Source organism: Arvicanthis niloticus, chromosome 5, assembly GCF_011762505.2.
Source record: "Arvicanthis niloticus isolate mArvNil1 chromosome 5, mArvNil1.pat.X, whole genome shotgun sequence".
Classification (NCBI taxonomy): domain Eukaryota; kingdom Metazoa; phylum Chordata; class Mammalia; order Rodentia; family Muridae; genus Arvicanthis; species Arvicanthis niloticus.
In genome coordinates this window covers 33927666-33946463 of record NC_047662.1, presented here as the reverse complement: position 1 = coordinate 33946463, position 18798 = coordinate 33927666, and the positions used below count along the sequence as shown (strand labels likewise).

The following is an 18798-nucleotide window of genomic DNA, read 5'->3' as shown; positions in this document are numbered from 1 at the left end:
AGCATCAATGGCTGAGGTCCAGAGCACCCAAAAGGATGCTTTAAGTCAGAATCGTAACGATTATTTTAAGAGGAAAACCCGCTAGTTCTTATCTGCTAGCAGTTCTTGATGCTAAAGATGCCTGTAAGTGATCCAGAAGTATCTGGAAGAACATTAGCCAACGAATAAAAAAAACTCAACTTCAGTGAAGCCCGAGTCTGCGCACATCATACCAGAAAGCTAGGCAAGCGATATGTCAAACTTCACGGCAGAATCCCGGTTAAGGCAAGTTGCCAGTGTCCTGGGTAAATCTGTGCCCAGGAGTCCCAGGCCCTGGTGGTCCTCACCTCCTCTGCTGCTCCTCCTGGTGCTGCTGCTGCAGCCTGGCCTCCATGCTCTTCGCCTCCTTGATCTCTTCCTCTAGTTGCTTCTTACGCAAAATGCAAACATCTGAAAGGCAGACTTGTCGCGCATGATCTAGTTTCTGCTGCAGGTCCAAAACCTTGGTTGAAAAGGTAAAACATTATGAAGGGTGTGACCCTTTTCCAACAACAAACTCTAAACTTAATTGAACTGTAGCAAGTACCTATGGTGGAAGATGGGTGGGGGGCGGGGCTGGGGGAGCTGCTAGTGGCACTTTCGTATTCTGTGTAAGGTCTTCTCACACTTTACTCTGTAAAAAGGAATCTGTACATGTATGTTGTTGGCATACATGCTGTTAATGGCTTGTATGTTCTCAGTTAACCATCCCCACCTGCAGTCCAGGTGCACTGGAGGAGGATGAGATTGATACTGGCAGAGACCAGCCTGACTCAGCGGTTCAAGTGCCTGAGCCAAAACACCCAGAGAATGAGGGAGGAAGCAAGGATGAGGAGGGCCACAGGCTCATGAGTCCCAGAAGCGTGGCTGAGCGCCCAGGCAGAGGGGCCAGCCTGCATTAGCAAGTGCCTGCCTGCCCACCCTTGCTCTGCCTCTCTAATTCCCTATGTATCCTGCTGGCTAGAGATGAAACAGAAGATGGGTTTTTCTGGAGTTAATCCACTGTCTTCTCCGACTGTCAGCTCTCTAAATAAAGAAAAGGTCTTTTTGTTTTTGTTTGTTTGTTTGTTTTGGTTTCATGTAGCTGGTCAGAACTCACTCTGTAGACCAGGCCACCCTCAGATTCACAAAGATCTGCCTGCTTCTGCCTCTCAAGTCCTGGGATTGAAGGTGTGTGCCGCCACACCTGGCATAAAGTATAATTTTAAGATTTGGTTTGGTCACTGGCTTCTGCAAGTGACAGCAATGAGCTACTGGTGTCATGGTCACACCCAGCATTCACTGCTGAGGTCACAGGCTCCCATGTACATACACTCTACTGTGTCTACTGTGTCCCGTGGCAGTGTACAGTACTTGTCTCCACTTTTATGCTTTGTAGAATGATGTCCCTCTGAAGAGGACTGCACCCTCATTCCTGACATGCACATGCTATTTAGTACTGTCAAGACAATAAGACAAACAGCAATAGAGGGAGACATGTACACACAGACACACAGACACACACACACACACACACACACACACACACACACACACACACGCACAGATGTTATATACTATTGATACCTTGTGTGGTAAGCAATCCAAAACACAGAGCAATATTTGAAAATAGCCAATTTTACAGCAAAAACCTTTCTTAAAAGTACAAAATAAGGTTAGGCAGTGGTGGCGCAGGCCTTTAATCCCAGCACTTGGGTGCAGAGGCAGGTGGATCTTTGAGTTCAAGGTCAGCCTGGTTTACAGAGTGAGTTCCAGGGCAGCCAGGGCTACACAGAGAAACTCTGCCTCACCTATTCCCTCTAAGAACTACAAAATAGGGTTGGAGAGACAGCTGAATGGTTAAGAGCACTTGGCTACGCTTGCAAACAATCTGGGTTCAGTTCTCAACACCCACACGGCAGTTTGTAACCATCTGTAACTCTAGTTCCAGAGGACCCAACGCCCTCTACTGACCTCAGGCACCAGGCACACATGTGGTGTACATACATGCATATATGCAGGCAAAACCCTCATATACACACAACAAAATAAATAAGTCTAATTTTTTTAAAGACTACAAAATAAGTCATATAAACAGTCAATTCAAATGAGAGAAAAATAACTTCTTTAAAATAAAAAATGTAACTGTTCTATGGCTTCAGTCAGTTTTAAGTTCATATTATAGCTTTAATTAAATATACATTTACATATAGGGAGATGTATGTGTGTAAGTGCACATGTGTATACATGATAAGGGGGGTCGTCCTCTGACTCCACCTTATTTTTTGAGACAGGGTCTCTTGCTGGCTTGGAGCTCACTATTTCAGCTAGGCTTGTTGACCTGCTTTTCTGTTTCTCCAAAGCTGGGATTGCAGGCATGCACTGAGGGTTCTGAGGATCTGAACTCAGGTCCTCGTGCTTGTGTGACGAGCACGTCACTGATCCTGCTATTCCCACAGTCCCAGAAGCTTACATTTTTAACTTCATGCAGTTCTCAAGGTTTGTTAGAATGGTAGGGGCAGGTGATATGAAATTATTAAAGAGAGGAAGACATGGGGAGGGCAAAGAGAAAAGATTAGCTGGACCCATGCTTGCACACACCTGTGTCTTAAGGTCCCCCTGGGACAGGGCTCCAGTTATACGCACTGCTTCCTGAATATAGGATAGTTACCTTTTCCTGTGCTTCCGCTGCTTTTGCTTTCTCCCGAGCCAGCTTTTCCTGTAGGCCCTGCTGGGATTTAAGGCTCTGAGCCTGCCTAAGTCCTTCCAGCTCCAGCTCCTTGACTTTCTGCTGACAGTGCTTCCACTCTGCCGTGAGTGAGGAGTGCATCCTGGCGTTGTCTAGCAACTTCTCCTGGGCCTGCTTGAGTTCAATTTTGATCTAGAGTTGGAGCATAAGTAAATATCATAAAAACAGGGCTGGAGATGCAATTAAATGGTAGAAAGCATTCCCAAGGTACTGGGTTTGAGACCTGACACATGCACACGCACAGGCACACGAAGATAAAAATCAACATGAGGGCTGGCAAGATGGTTTAGTTGGTAAATGTAAGGAGCAGGCCCTTAACAGGACCAACTCCATATTTGTAATAGGAAAGAAAACAAATTTGAAGTGAAGTTGTTCTGAAGTGCTGTGATAATCAGAAGTTGTTTTGAAAACCTTATGAATCAAAATATTTGTGCATTAAAATAAGTTATTTTGAATAAGTGTGATAACAGCTGTAATGAAGTCATAGCCCCACAGATAATCAGACACATCTGGTTATCTGCCGTGTACATCAGAAGTAACCCCAATTCAAGCATAAAAGAGGAGCCCCCCCCCGGCCGGAGCACTTCATCACACTGGTAGCCGTGATTGGCTAGCGTGATCCTCCATTCAGGCCTCCTCTGTAGCTGAGAGACTGAGCACTCTGCTGCACCCCATCATCAAAGCAGCAGCCGAGAGACCAACACCCCTATCTTCGTGGTCAAGCATTCTCTGGACCTGAGATGCTGCTGAAAACTGCAGTCATAAGGACTCAGGTCATATAACTCATGAATAATGATGTACTTATTGCTATACTTATTTCTTTGGTAATTAGCAATTTATTATTTGTGTTTACTGTGCTGACATTGATAGAGTCAATGCATAGGAAATGTGGCAATACCTCATTGTTACAATAGCTTTGGCATTGGTGATAATATATTGTTTGCTGTGCATTGTTAAAGAGCAATTAAATATCAAACCTCTGTCTCTGGTGTACTCTCTACCCTCTCATGGAACTGACCATTTCACAGTCAATCCTGTATACGATTCCTGAGTGGAGAGGACCTGTCGCTCCTCTCCCCAAGGGGACTCTAAAACCTTATCACAACCTGCTCATGACAGATAACATACTGGGCTCGAGACAGTAAAGGTGCTTGCCACCAAGCTTGATGACCTGAATTCAATCCCCTGGATGCTACAAGGTGAAAGGAGAGAGCTGACTCCCAAAAGCTGTCCTCTGACCGCTGTGTGTGCGCCATGACACATTGGTGTACATGTTGGTGTTCTTGAAAAAGTAGAAAAACAAACCAGCAACCCTTACTGTTTATATTACCTAGAAAAGATGCTTCATTTGAGTTGGACATACCTGAAATAATGGGCTCTTATTTCTAAAGACCAGAGAAATGTTATCTCCAAAGACATTAACAGACATGGACACACACACACACACACACACACACACACACACACACGTAGTCAAGTCACACGGAGGAGAAAAAAATGTATCAAGAAATTATAACCAATGCCAAATGCCTCCCTGTCTGTGGAGAGCTTTGGGGGCTTTTAGGAATTTGGCAGGAATTTGACATAGGCCTAGAACAAGGAAGTAGGCTCAAGATGAATACAGCTGAGGAATTCGTTCTTTGTATCTTGATGGGTCTTGTTAAGACCCTGAATACAGTAGCATGGGACCTTTGTTTATGCTTTGTTTGTTTCCTATCTACCTTGTTTTTGTCTTGTTTGTCATGCCTTGACTAATTTGTTTATGCTTCAGGACTGACCATATTCTTTGTATGTGCCTAGAACTATGTTGTGGATAGCCCTGGTCTTGTATTTTGATGGTAATTCTGATTTCCTGGGAGGGGGGCTGCAGATGAGGAGTGAATGGTACACAGGTGACTCCTTGTGAACCTTCTGCCCACCTTAATTTGTAAAATAGACTGGACTGGTAACTGGGCAGTAGAAGGGGAGGTGGAGCAGAAAGGGTTTGGGAGAGAGGAAGTGGTGGGAGATCGGCTGAGGAGAAGGACGTGGCCTGGAAAATCCACAAGTTATGAGGGATCTCATAGCTGGGGAATAGAGTAGTGTAGTGGTGAATCTGCCCAATCTAGGTGTGCAGTTTGTATTCATAATTATTGGGTTGTATTCTCTTTGACTGGTCCTATTTGGGTTGGAGATTTACTGCAACAGAATGATATAAAGCAGACTGGAAAAAATCCACTTCAGCCTCAGCACTGGCTGGATTCATGTTATAGTGTTGTCCAATAGTCTTTTCTTTCTTTAATCCTCACTTTCTCCCTAGAGACCCTGTTGACTGACTGAGCTGGCTCGGTCACCTGTCATTGATGGGACAAAGGTCAACAGAAAAAAATTACCATTAGCCTTGTCTCTGTGATAATGCCAAGAAGAAATTCTAGATTGGGCATTATAAACCTTCCCATTCCTGGTGAACACTCACTTTTTCCCTCCATTAAACCAATGCAATGTCTCAGTTCTCCTTACATCTGGTCCTGAAGCAGGGGTGTACCCTTGGACGGCTGGTGGTGCTTTTGAAACATTACTGACAAGAACGAATCTGTTCCTGGCTCACTTCTTCTCAAAAGGAACTCTGGCCTATCAGAAAGCCTGGAGTTCTCATTTCGTCATAACCTAGCTTCAAGAAAACCCAGAAAGTCCAATGGGTGAGCAGGGCACTGGACTCAAGGAAAAGAAGAAAGCAAAGAGTGAGGTGTTTGGTGCACCGATTGCTTCAGGGTCATGAAACCCAAGCCTCTCATTGCTAACGAGGAGGGCACCGTCCTTGCCTGGCACACTGTCCATTGACTCCCCAGGCCAGGAAAGCTGAAGGCTGTGAGAGTCTGTGATGGAGCCACAGGCAGTTTAGAGACACTGCTGAAGTCAGACTGCACTGGTATAAGAACTTGTAAGCCAACGACCTCTGTCTCCAGAGTGGCTTCTGCGGCCTAAAGAGGATCCAGTACAGTGTCTCAGAGCTCCTGGTGGCACAGAGGAAGTGACTTGGATAGTGGTAGAGAAAGAGTTTTCAGACGCCAGTGTGCTGGCTTGTTCTATATTGTTCTAGGTGGTGTCTACAGACATTCATTTTGTAATGTGTTAAACTGCATATCATTATTTTATGCACATTCTTGGTAGTATAATCCACAACAAAATGGTTCAAAGGTATCAAAATTAGTATTCTGGGATGTTAATTACTCTAGTATGCCTAACGGTAAAGACCCAGAGTTTGATCATCTGAGTGGATTTTAGGAAATCAGTCTCGCAGTGGGTAAGAGCATGGACTGCCTTGGTGGCACATTCCCAGCTCCCAAATCAGAGGCTCACAATTGCCTGTAACTCCTACTCCAGGCTATCTAAGGCCTTCGGCCTCTGTGAGCACCTGCACTCACGTACACACACATACACACAGGCACAGATCCATACATACCACACACATGCATGCATATACCACATACATGTATGCACGCGCGTGCGCGTGCGCGTGCGCGCGCGCGCACACACACACACACACACACACACACACAGTCCCAATGTCTGCAAATTTAAGGTCCCAAAATGATTCCAGGCCAAGGAAAGGTGCGATGTGGAAAGTCAGATCCACTCATGTTTCAATTCAGATTCTACAGTCCGTTAGCTTTGCGACCCTGGTGGCCTTAACAACTCTGAGGAGGTTTATGAGTGAAGCTCAAACTGTACACAGGTGGTGGTCACTGTGCACGACACTGCTACATGCCTGGCTCCAAGAGAGGCTTCGAACAGTCAACAGCATCTTCTCTCGTTATGAAGTAACCGTTGTTTCATTTCTGAACGATTGCCTACTGAATCATATTTATAAGGGGTCAATTAGGATCTGTGTCATTCTGGTCACTGTATCAAAAGAGAGCATAACATTGCTTGAGTGTGTCCAGAGTTACGTTGGACATGGTGACGTGTGCCTGTGATCTCGGCATTTGACATGCTGAGACAAGAGTAAGATGAGGAGTCTTCATAGGAATCTTATTCATAGACGTAAGATCAGAGTTCACAGTGATTTCAAGGCCAGCCTGGTCTACAGGATACCGTATCAAAACAAACCAGCTCATCTACGAGGTTTCTGCCACCCCCGGTTTGGTGGTGCTGGGGATTGACCCAAGGACTCTTACATTCTAGGCAAGCACTCGGTCAACCAAGCTCCATCTCCAGTCCCTGAATACTGAAATTTAGAACCTTATACAGGGTTTCTAGTATATATAAGAGACCAAGTCTGTAATGTATATTTATAGAACTGAATGTATCCGGAAGAATACATTATTTATATGGTGCCTTGATCTAAACAGTTATTTATTTCAAAAAACTATGAATCTGTGACATGCCCCCCCCCCCTTAATACATTTACTGGGGAGAAATACACCTGGCTATATGCAACTAATGCAAGGAGGCGAGTCACTGAAATTAAATTAATGTTAAAAAAATTTGAGATAAGGGGCTGGAGAGATGGCTCAGTGGTTTAGAGCACTGACTGCTTTAAAGTCCAGCTCTGACTCCAGAGGTCATGAGTTCAATTCCCAGCAACCACATGGTGGCTCACAACCATCTGTAATGGGATCTGATGCCCTCTTCTGGTGTGTCTGAAGACAGTTATAGTAATATACATAAACTAAATAAATAAATGTTTACTTAGAAAAGGGAAAAAAAGAAAAACCATCTGAGATAAGGCTTTCAACAGGACGGGGTCACTGTAGCCTTTTTGTGTTTAGGGACCGATGGCATCAGCACCCTGTTGGCAGCAGAGAGAGAGAAAGAGTGGAAGCTGGGAGTTAATGAACAGTTGGCTTTGCCCATCCCTCCGTGGATCGATTTTGAGGATTTTGAGCAGTAATGCCGATAATTGTGATTTAGCTCTCCCCATCTGCGGCTGAGAGCCTGCAGGAAAGGCCGTGAGCGCGAGACAGTTACCTTGATGTTCTCCTCCTGGAGCAAACTGTTATGTTGTTTCAAGTCCAGGCTCCGGCCCCGCTCGTACCGCAGCTCCTTCTCAGCCGAGTTGCACAGGATCTGCAGGCGGTGCAGGTTCTGTCGCAGCTCCCGCACGTCCCCGTGATGCTGGTAGCTTGCTTTGTCTCCAGATGTTAGATACTGAGGCAAACATTGTAAGAGAGAAATGCGCTTGAGAGAGCACCACCGGCGTGTGTGGGTTCACGCCATAGGAACCCGAGGGCTCACATTACATACAAGGGCTTCCGGAGTTAGTTCCTTCACCTACAACGGTGCTTCTACAGCTGTGGCTGCTTGGTGCTGCTCCTGTAATTCAAAAGCTTCTACACTGGAGTGCAAAGGCCAGCGAATTATGGGAACAAAAGCAGCCGCGCATGGACAATTACCCTCTCAACTTCTAACGTCAATGAAAGGCAAACAAAATAGAGGATTTTTAGAGTAAAACACTCCTGTTTGAGTCTCAGAAGTACAAAATCCCTTAATAATAAAAACAACCAGGAACCCACATTATTTTCTAGTTTTCTAAAAAACAGTTTAAAATTGTTTCATGTTTATGGGTATTTGCCTGCATGTATGCCTGTGCACCCCTTGAATGCCTGGTGCCTGTGGAGGCCAGAAGAGTATCAGGTCCCCTGGAACTTAGAGTTACAGATAGTTGTGGTTGCTGGGAATTAAACCTGGGTCCTCTGGAAGAGCAGACAGTGCTCTTAACTGCTGAGCCATCTCATCAGCCCCACATTTAAGTTTTAAATTTTTATTATGTGTGTGTGTGTGTGTGTACACATGTATGCCACAGTGCACATGTGACGATCAGAGGACAACTCTCAGGAGTTACTGAGTAATTTCACTAGGCCAGCTAAAGAAAATTAATAAAATAATGATTAAATACAAACCAAGGAGTGCTCTGGGGAGCCAGTTTGCTATTCTTCCTTGGGACAATCAGAGTGAGAGCTGTCTGCTTTCTGGGGACTGTTAGCGGAGGGAAGCAATCAATGTAACAGCCAAGGATCAAGCTCTAGGTTGGCAGTGGTTCCCGACCTTCGAAAGGTTGTGACCCTTTAATACTCTTCCTCATGTGTGTGACCCCAGCTATAAAATTATTTTCATTGCTACTTCCTAACTGTAATTATGCTACTGTTATGAGTCATAATGCAGATATCTGTGATTTCTGATGGTCTTAGGTGACCCCTGTGAAAAGGTTGCTCGACTTCCAAATGGGTCTCAACCTACAGGTTGAGAACCACTGCTCTATAGTCTGGAGACCTGGGTTTCATCATTTCCGCAATGGGGGCAAATACGGTCTACCTTGTTCCTAACTAAAGCCTCTGTTTCTCCACCTGTAAGATACACAGATTAAAGTCCTACACCGTCATATCACTTAATGAACATGGGTGGTTTAGTGCAGTACCCACAGGGCAGCAATATACCCCAAACATTAGAAAAACAGTAAGTTTTAAGCCTACCAAGTTAATACTGCTTCCAACTTGGTTCAAGAACAGCAAAAAAAGGAACCTCATCTGGGCTAGTGTTAACCAGACCATCAGCATCCCCAGCTGACGTCACAAAATACGTCTGACCGACACAACCTCAGTCTTGCCCATGTGAGAGGCTTTCACGATTCTTTCCCCAGTTATAAGCATTCTGAAAGGTCTGGCATCTGGCTTGTCTATTGTTAAAATTGTACACTTAAGAAGATTAGGCGAATATAGCACCATACTAGGTACTACCATCTGGCAACAGGGGTGAAGAACAACACACACACACACAGACAGAGAGAGAGAGAAAGAGAGAGAGAGAGAGAGAGAGAGAGAGAGAGAGAGAGAGAACGGAATAGCCATCAGTGCACAGAACAAATTGTGCTATATTCCTTGCCATAAAATTGTGGGGCTGGAGAGGGCTCAATGGTTAAGAGGACCCAGGTTCAATTCCCAGCCCCCACATAGTGGTTAACAACTGTCTGTAACTCCAATCCCAGCAGGTTCAACACCCTCTTCTGGCCTCTTCAGACACTGCATGTGATTGGCACATACATGCAGGCAAATACACCTACACGTTGAAGAAAGATTGTGTGCAACAGTGATTCGGGAAACAGAAAGTTCAAATAGAAATAGTCAACCTTCCATGATCTCTACATCTGTCTTTTCTTCTCTTTTATGATTGAGAAAGAGGGGTTTTCTTTCAATATAATTAATATAATTATATATATATATATATACATTATAAATATATATAATATAATATTTTAGTGGTACAAATGGATATTTGCATATAAGATGAAGGTGGACTCTTTCTTGTAACACACACAGTATTTGAAAATAGATCCAGGGTTTAATTATAAAGGTAAAAGAATAAAAATAGTCTCAGAAGAAACCTGAGATCAAAGCCTTCTCATGCACATTTAGAAAAGATCGTGAGACAAACATTAAAAAAGTGTACATGGATCTGGGTGTGGGGGTGCACACCTTTAGCCCCAGCCCTCAGGAGGCAGAGGTCGGTGGATCTCTGTGAGTTCGAGGCCGGCCTGGCCTGGTCTAGGATAGCCAGTGCTACACAGAGAAACCCTGTTTCAAAAGACCAAAAAAACAGAATAAAACAAAAAAACAATACCAACCAACCAACCAACCAACCAACCAACCAAACAAACAAACAAAAACCCAGACCAAACCACCACCACCACCACTCCAACAAACCAAACAGGGCTGGATGTGATATCCTACTCTTTAATCCCAGCACTCGGGAGGCAGGGGCAGGTGGATCTCTTCAGTTGGAGGCCAGCCTGGTCTACCGAGTGAGTTCCAGGACAGACAGGGCTACACTAAGCAAGCCTGTCTCAAAACAAATAAATAAACAAACAATTGTAAATGGGGGCAGTGTCTGGGAGACGGCTCAGTGGTTAAAGCCCTTGTTACACAAGCCAGGTAACCAGAGATCAGGTCCCCCAAAACCCACGTAAAGCGCTGCTGGGCGGGTGGAAGTGGCAGCTTGCCTGTAATTCCTGCCTTGGAAAGCAGACAGTGCTTTGTGAACAAGCCAATTAGACGAGCCCTGTCAGCCACCTCTGGGTTTGATTGAGAGACCCTGGCTCAAAGATAAAGTAGAAGACTGATCGAGGATGATTCCCAACATCAGCCTTGGGTCTGTATGCATACATGTGTACATATGTGTCTGTTCTTACAAGGAAGCAAACCAGGATACACACACCACACACATTCATGAAAAGAAAAATTCATAAATGGGTGTGTATAGAACACGTGTGTATCAGTGGGTAGTGGCAGGAAAATGAAGAGACAGCCCATCGAGGGACTATAATATTTGGGTAGCAGATATCTAATTAGATATATACAGAATATATAGTAAACTTTTATTCAACAAGACAAAACAAATGTAATCCAATTAAAACGAGGGAAAGGAGTGGACTAGACATTTCTCTAATGACAATGTGTAAGAGACTGTAAAAACATTTAACGATACACCATGTCATTATACTCATTAGGGAAATAAAAATCAAAGCCACAATAAAAATATGACAGGGATTAAAATGACTATATTAAAAAAAAACAAGACAATAATAGTTTTGGCAAATATGAAGAGGAAAACCCGAGACCATGTACATTACTTGTATGTCTCAGTGATTTTATTTTGATGTTAACAATGGTTACCATAATTAGTTACCATAACATAATTGGAAATACACGAGGATTTGGAATGGCGGCATGCGCATGGAATCCTGGCGCTGGGGAGACTGAGGCAGGAGGCTCTGGAGTTGGGTGCCAGGCAGCTGAGGCTCTGTAGAGACACTGACTCAAAAATAACAACAAGCAACAATGAGCGACCTCCAGACCCCAAACAAAACATGAGATGGATATGCATACATTTTCGTAGCTTCGCTGTGCATAACAATCAGTCAACAACTAATCTTAACTGTGGTCTAACCATAAAAAAAATAATCAGACAAAAAGGAATGATGAACACTGACACACAGCACCGTCTTGAATAAACTTGAAACATGTTCATCTGGTATATGATTCTAAATATATCGGGAAGACCCAGAGCAGGCAAATCCATGGCGACAGAAAGTAGATTAGTGGTTGTCTAGGGCAGGGCAATTCTAGGGCAGGGCAATAGAGGAAACAGGGTGTGATGCAAATGGGAGTGGTCAAGCTTTAACTGACAGCTTGGTCCAGCCTAGAGCCATTCAAAGAATTCCACCTGAGAGACTGCCCAGGCCAAATTGTATTTTCTGACACCTCCTGCTTTTGGAGACTGGGCTTTTGTCTGAGCTTGCAGCCAAGTTTTAATATGTCTGGAGGTAATTTAAGACTTAGCTTGCTGTCCTACTGTGTACTCAGCCTAACTTTACCCTGCCTTTAAGAGAGCAATATAACCAACCATACTATGCCTTGGGTTTCTCATGCAATTAATTTTTTTTTACAACCTAAGCTAAATGCAAAACTTTAAGTTATAAACTGTTCCATACTTTGACCTAGAATAATAATGTTATGGTGTGTGTGAATATGTGTGTTGTGTGGCATATGTATATGTGTACATGTGTGTGTATGTGCATGTGCATGTATATGCGTATGTGTCTGCCATATACCTCCTTGCTCGGCTGCCAACAAAGATATCAATATATCCATCCCATTTCTTTCTCTCTTTCTTTCTTTCTTTCTTTCTTTCTTTGTTTCTTTCTTTCTTTCTTTCTTCTTTTCTTCCTTCCTTCCTTTTTTTTTTTTTTTTTTTTTTTTTTTTTTTTTTTTTTTTGTGAGACAGGGTTTCTCTTTGTAGCCCTGGCTGTCCTGGAACTCACTCTGTAGGCCAGGCTGGCCTCGAACTCAGAAATCTGCCTGTCTCTGCCTCCCAGGTGCTGGGATTAAAGGCGTACGCCACCACTGCCCAGCCATACCATCTCATTATCCAATATCACCAACTTCCTGGACAGAGGTGTGGCCTGGGAGCTGGTGCCAGTTTTAAAGCTGCGGTTAGGTGGGCTTAGGTCCTGATCTTGCCACAGCTCTCTAGATCATGTTCCAGTGAGCTTCCCTAATGCATGCACGCATGCCACAGAACTCTGGGACAACCAATATATGCAGGCAGATGACGACAGCTTTGGTGGTCCCTGCAGTTTGCTTGAGCAATCTAAGTGGGCTCTGCACTCACACATCCTGATACGGAACTTTTCAACTTGGGGGGATCTTCAATCCTCTGTGCTGTCACCCCCACACTGCTAGACTTTGACTTTGATTTTGAGAAAAGCTTAGCGTCAACAGGTGGAAAGAGGAGATCTGCTGGACCACGAGCCATCTAGTCGGACCAAATGCATGCTTGAGCCCCATCAACCTTATTCATTGCATCCCAGGTAACTCATCTTGGTTGAATAAATAAGAACTTTTTTCAATAACTCATGGTCATTGGGGGAAGAAAAACTTACAGACTACACTAGAATTTCCTGAGGCCCCAAAAGGCTGTGTGGCTGTAGAACTATCTGTCCTTTTACAAAGTGACTACATTAGAAATTTCCTTAGAATTTTTGCATATTTTGTAGTCAAACTTGCTTTTTGTCATTACTGTGGGGGTGTTCTTGGTTTTGTTGTTTGAGAATTTTATACATTCGCATAATGTGTTTTGATCTACCCACCCCCATTCCCTGTCCTCCGTCCCTTCCCCCATCCTCCCTCCACATCTTTCTTTGGGTTTTGGCTCCAGGCATTGACTACTAACAAGAGCTTCAAACAAAGGAGGGAGATACATTATACTAACAAATTAGTCAGGAATTACTTTTCAGACATAAAGTTATACATAGACAAAATTTTAAACTCTTAGCCAAGCATGGCATCACAGACCTGTAATCCCATCAGTCAGGAGTGAGGCCAACCTGGGCTACATCCTGAATTTTCAGTCCAGCCTGGCTGCAAACCAATACCCTGACCCTCCCCCCCCCCAAACAAGTCACCATCGACAAACCCCCAAACAACAATGATGACTTTGTAACCCTTGGGTTTCCTTTTCCACATTTTCCCAAGGCCGCTGCTCTGGCCCAGTGTCCAAGAAAGGGAGGGAGTGCAGATTACATGTGAGTTCTTGTTGGGCATTTGAAGTCACGATCTTCTTTGGGCTTCTGAGCCAAACAAATGATGACTCTCCTTTTGTGTGTGTGTTCATGTGATCTCTCTCTCTCTCTCTCTCTCTCTCTCTCTCTCAGAGAGAGAGCTCTGTGACAAAATCTCATTCTCCAGCACAGGCTGTCTTTGAGCTCCCTGTGGTTCCTCCCTCTTCAGTCTCCTGTGAGTCAGACAGTGGTTCTCAATCTGTGTGTGACCATCGGAAAACACATATTTCCAATGTTCTTAGGAACCGAGACACCACTCAGTAGCAAAATTACAGTTATGAAGAAGCAGTGAAAATTATGGTTGGGGTTTTCAAGACCACCAGAAATATTCGTCTTCTGGTGGTTGTGACCCACAGTTTGAGAAGCACTGGCCTATAGTCATGAGCCATCAAACCTGGTTATATTTTAATTACTATGGCTTCTTCAAATTTTAAATTCTACTTCCAAATCTATGTTTACTTTCCTCCTTCTCCCTTCCCATGCTGGATTCCATCTAGGGCATGCTTACATCTCCAGCCCTTGACTTACATTTTTTTTTTTTTTAAAGAAGACATTTTTGGCTGCTTATGGTGTCCCATGCCTTTAATCCTAGCACGCTGGAAAGACATGCAGATCTCTGTGATTCAGCCTGGCTGGATAGAGTTCAAGATTACACAGTGAATCTCTCTCTCTCTCTCTCTCTCTCTCTCTCTCTCTCTCTCTCTCTCTCTCTCTCTCTCTCTCTCTGTGTCTGCGTGGGTTCTGGGAGTCAGGTTCAGGTTCTCTGTAAGAGCCGTGCTCACTCTGAACTGCCGAGTCAGCTCGCCAGCCTTCCTTTCCTTAAAGTACAGTCTTGATCTACTGATCTACTCCCCTTCCTCCTTTTCTCTGAGACAGCCCAAGCTAGCTTCAATATCACTATGTAACAAAGGGTGACTCTTGATCCTCCTGCCTCTACCTCTCAAATTCTGGACTAGTAGGACAATGCCTGGCGTTTTATCAGCTCTTTGAAGGTAGTTTACTTGCAAACACAATAGTCTTCTAATGATGTCAAAATTATTTTTCTGTCTACAGAAAAATTTTACTCTGAACAACAGAGTCCTGTAAGACTAAGAACCAAAGTGAGGCTGGTGGCCGCTTCCTGTAACTCTCCAACAGGCAGAGCTGCAGGAAATACAAATAGCCAGGGCCATTTAAACCACTTCTCTAACCACTTCTCTGAAGTCCTCCCCCCCCCCCCAAATGAACACTTGGTTCACCAAGCTCCCTAGAATAAGAAGGGTGGCACATACCCTGCCATCACTTCACCTCCACCCATCTGAGGCAGATGTGTTCTCTCTTAGCCTGCCTTAAGCTTACGGCTGGGGGTGGGGGTGGGGGGGGGGTGGGGAGGCATCCATGCTCAAACCTCAGAAGGCTGGGGAAAGAAGCAACTCCACAGAGTTGTGCTGCCCCACCCCCACAATTCAAAAACCAACCCTTCAATAACAAAGTGAATCAGCAGGGTCAGGCTTTGGTTGTAATTTTATTACCACTCAAGCTGTAATGTTGCAGAAGAAACATACTTTAAGAAGAAGGTTTAAAAAACAAAACAAAGCCGATGCTTATCTCCAGGGCTAGTCAGAACCCAGAGCATGTGTCTGCAGCACCTACCTTGGTGCTACTGTCATCTGAACTATCACCACAGCTCTGAGAGGGGAGGCTCGCCTCTTCTTCAAGCCTCCCAACTTCCTTGGGCTCCACGGCCAATGGCTGCTCATGGCCTCGCGTCTGCTGTGACTCCTGCCTCTCCCTTGGGAAAGTGGCCGCCTTCACTGACTCGTCTGGCATTTCCTCCTGTTTACTTTCTCCTAATTCAGAACTTGGTACAAATACAACAAAAAACTATCAAACAAATATTCTAGTGGCAGAATAGCGAAGAAGAAGGAGGAGGAGGAGGAGGAGGAGGAGGAAGAGGAGGAGGAGGAGAAGGAGGAGGAGGAGAAAGAGAAGAAGAAAAGGAGGAGGAAGAGGAAGACGAGGAAGAAGAGGAGGAGGAAGAGGAAGAGGGAGGAGAAAATCCTACACCCTAGGAGTTTTTTCACCCTAGGAGATTCCCCCCACAAACTTGGAATTGTACACCAGTGGAGTTGTTCTTGTGCATTTTATAGCAGTGGCTCTTTTACCCCTACTCAGTCAGGGAGACGACCCATCCATCGTATATTTTCATGTACAGCCCAATAACCAGTTCAAATGATTTTTCTCCTCTCTGGACTTCTAGTATTGCACTGGATAGATTTGGGTCATAAAGATTTTCAAATGCCACTCAAAAGTAGTAGGTACCTCCACAGGGGCTACAGTGGGCTGCAAGGGGTCTATAACTGAGAAATAAGGATATCCAGATATAATTAGGCTGAGTGGTAGTATGTAGCTTGGTTAATCATTGACACGAGCTAAAAAGGGACAAGACTAAAACTGTGCATGCGTTTGCACACACACACACACACACACACACACACACACACACACACGGATGTTCGTAGATTTTGGTAAAGATGAGATCATGGCAAAACAAAATATCCCACAATGGTTTGACAAATAAGTTCTGCAGGGGCCAGCAAGATGGCTCAGTGGATGAAGGTGCTTGCTGCCAAGCCTGATGACCTGACTTCAATCCTTGGGACTCAGGTGATGGAAGGAAAGAATAGAGCCCTTTACCTTGTCCTCCTCTGACCTCTGCAAGGGTGCTGTAGCATGCTAACATCTTCCACTCCTCAGTAAGTAAAATTTTGTTTTTAAATAAAAAAATATGCCAGGGAAACTAGATGAGAGGCTGTTGTCTCTATCCACATTATACATATCAGGGTCAGGAACCAGGATGGGGTCTGGAGAGGCTTCAAGGTTGGTATTCCTGATACTCGTCATTTGTCAGATGTGGGGGTGGGGAGGAACAAGGTGACATCTGGATTTCTGACTGGGGTAAATGCGTGGCTTGACAGAGGGTGGACTAAGGTGGGAGGGTGTAGATAAGAATGGAGACACACTTGAGGTGAGGATCTCGACACAGGACAGCAGGGTAGAAACCTTGCACTGAAACCTAGACACACCGAAGAAGGGCTGAGGGGATGAAGGGCTCACCCTAGACAGAAGCCAAAGGCTTGTAAAGCACAAGCAGAATAGGCTGGAAAGCCAGAAAAAGAGGGAGACTCCTTGAGAACTTAAGTCACAGAAACAGGAGGAGGAGGAGCGTCCCTTCAGCTGCCTGAAAATGTACAGAAGAGTGCACACAAATAGTGCACACAAATGGTGCACACTCACAATCTGAGGGCACACACACAATCTGAGGGGTTTTTCTGTGTGTTGCTTCTGGTGTCTTCGTTTTTGGCAGTGCTGGGTTTGAACCCAGGGTCTTCTGCATGCCAAAAAAGCGTTCTGCCTCTAATCTATGACTGTACCTTGGTCCCACTTACATTTCTAGTCCCCCAGTCTGAAGTTTGGGGCTCCTTGAGCTCAGCCCTGCATGTTCCACAATCATAGTTGTTATTCACATTCAAAAAGGAGTTGGCAACACAAATCAAGAGCCATAACGAGGTTTAGATTCTGATGCCCCGGAAAGATGCCTCAGCTGTTAAGAGCAGTGGTTGCACTTCCACAGGACAGGAGTTCAGTACCTAGCTAGCAGCTCAGAACCATCTGTAACTCTTGTTCCAGAGGATCTGGCCCCCTCTTCTGGCCTCCATAAGTATTGCATGCATGTGATGCACAGGCATGCATGCGGGCAAAATGTCCATACACACAAAACCAATTACTTAGAAATTTAAAAACATTTAAAAATGTTTAGATTCTAGAAAATTGTAAACCATGAGCATAGACTGTCCTGTGGATCTGTAGGTGCTGTTCTATGGGTTGTGATGTAACCTGTATCCACTGTTACAAATCAAGTAATTTGTAAGAAAAAAGAATCTCTGTGCGATGCTGCCCATAGTCATTTTACTTAAGATAGCAGCTGATAGAGACAAACCATTCTGGTTTGGAAATGGTTTTGTCATTTCTCCCAAGGGATCCCCTGAGCAAACAGTGAGGCTTGTTTGACTGAGATATCCTTCAACCAACAAGTGTGAAGAGCTGCTGAGGCTGACTCCTGAGGTCAACCTTGGGCCTTGACATTCGGGCACACAAACACCCACATGCAGGCGCATGCAAACATGCTCGAATGCTCACACACAGGGACAAAAACATGAAGAAAAAAAAAAGCCTTGCTCCCTGGCTTCCAGACTGCCATATAATATAATCCCTTCTTGCATGTGTTCCTTCTGCCGGAAGGCCCTTAGCAGAGATGAGTGCCATGCTTCTGAAACCCCAGAACCATGAGATAAATAAGACTCTTGACGAATTCAGCCTCAAGTATTTTGTCATAGCAAGAGACATGGTCCCCAAATCAGCAAATGAAACAATCAAGCTGGAAGTCAAGTTCTTTTATTTATTTAAAATTGTATTACATGTAAATTTGTGTGTGCATATGCATGCCACTGTGCACGTGTGACAGAGGATGGCCCGCGGGAGTCAGTTTTATCCTTCTGTCATAGGTCTTAGAGATCAGACTTGGGCTTGGTGGCAAGCACCCTTAGCTCCTGAGCCACCCGTTGGCGTTCCCTACTGTTTTGAGATGGGGTGTGTGTCTTTCACTGAACCTAGAGATTACCAATTTAGCTAGATGAGCTACCTGTGAGTTCTGGGGACCTTTCCATCTCCGTATGCCACACCAGTCGAGGGACAGGTGGACAGGCGCTGGAGATCTGAACTGCGGTCCTCGTGTTGGCTTGGCAAGCTCTTCACTGCCTGAGCCATCTCCCCAGACACCTCCTACATTATTTTTAAGCCTCTCCCCATACTCCAGCTATTGACTACTCAAACTTCTTCATCCTGGTTATAATCACTACTCTCTAAGTCCTGTTTATTTTTTCTTAATATGTTTTGCACATAACAGGCAGAGTGATTT

The 18798-nt window shown here is 44.6% G+C and overlaps 1 protein-coding gene across 8 annotated transcripts in view; it reads right to left on the bottom strand.

Annotated features, from left to right (window-relative positions):
• Ccdc30 (coiled-coil domain containing 30) overlaps positions 1-18798 on the bottom strand; it is a 100317-nt gene that overhangs the window by 28217 nt on the left and 53302 nt on the right. For 7 of the 8 annotated variants that reach the window (XM_076934297.1, XM_076934293.1, XM_076934290.1 and 4 more), the window contains 4 exons: positions 15474-15681; positions 7697-7876; positions 2669-2878; positions 327-481 (listed from right to left, as the gene is read on the bottom strand). In XM_076934297.1, the coding sequence (XP_076790412.1) occupies positions 327-481; positions 2669-2878; positions 7697-7876; positions 15474-15681 (753 nt within the window). The remainder of the gene's footprint in view (positions 1-326; positions 482-2668; positions 2879-7696; positions 7877-15473; positions 15682-18798) is intronic. The other variant, XM_034503550.2, reaches the window with a different exon arrangement.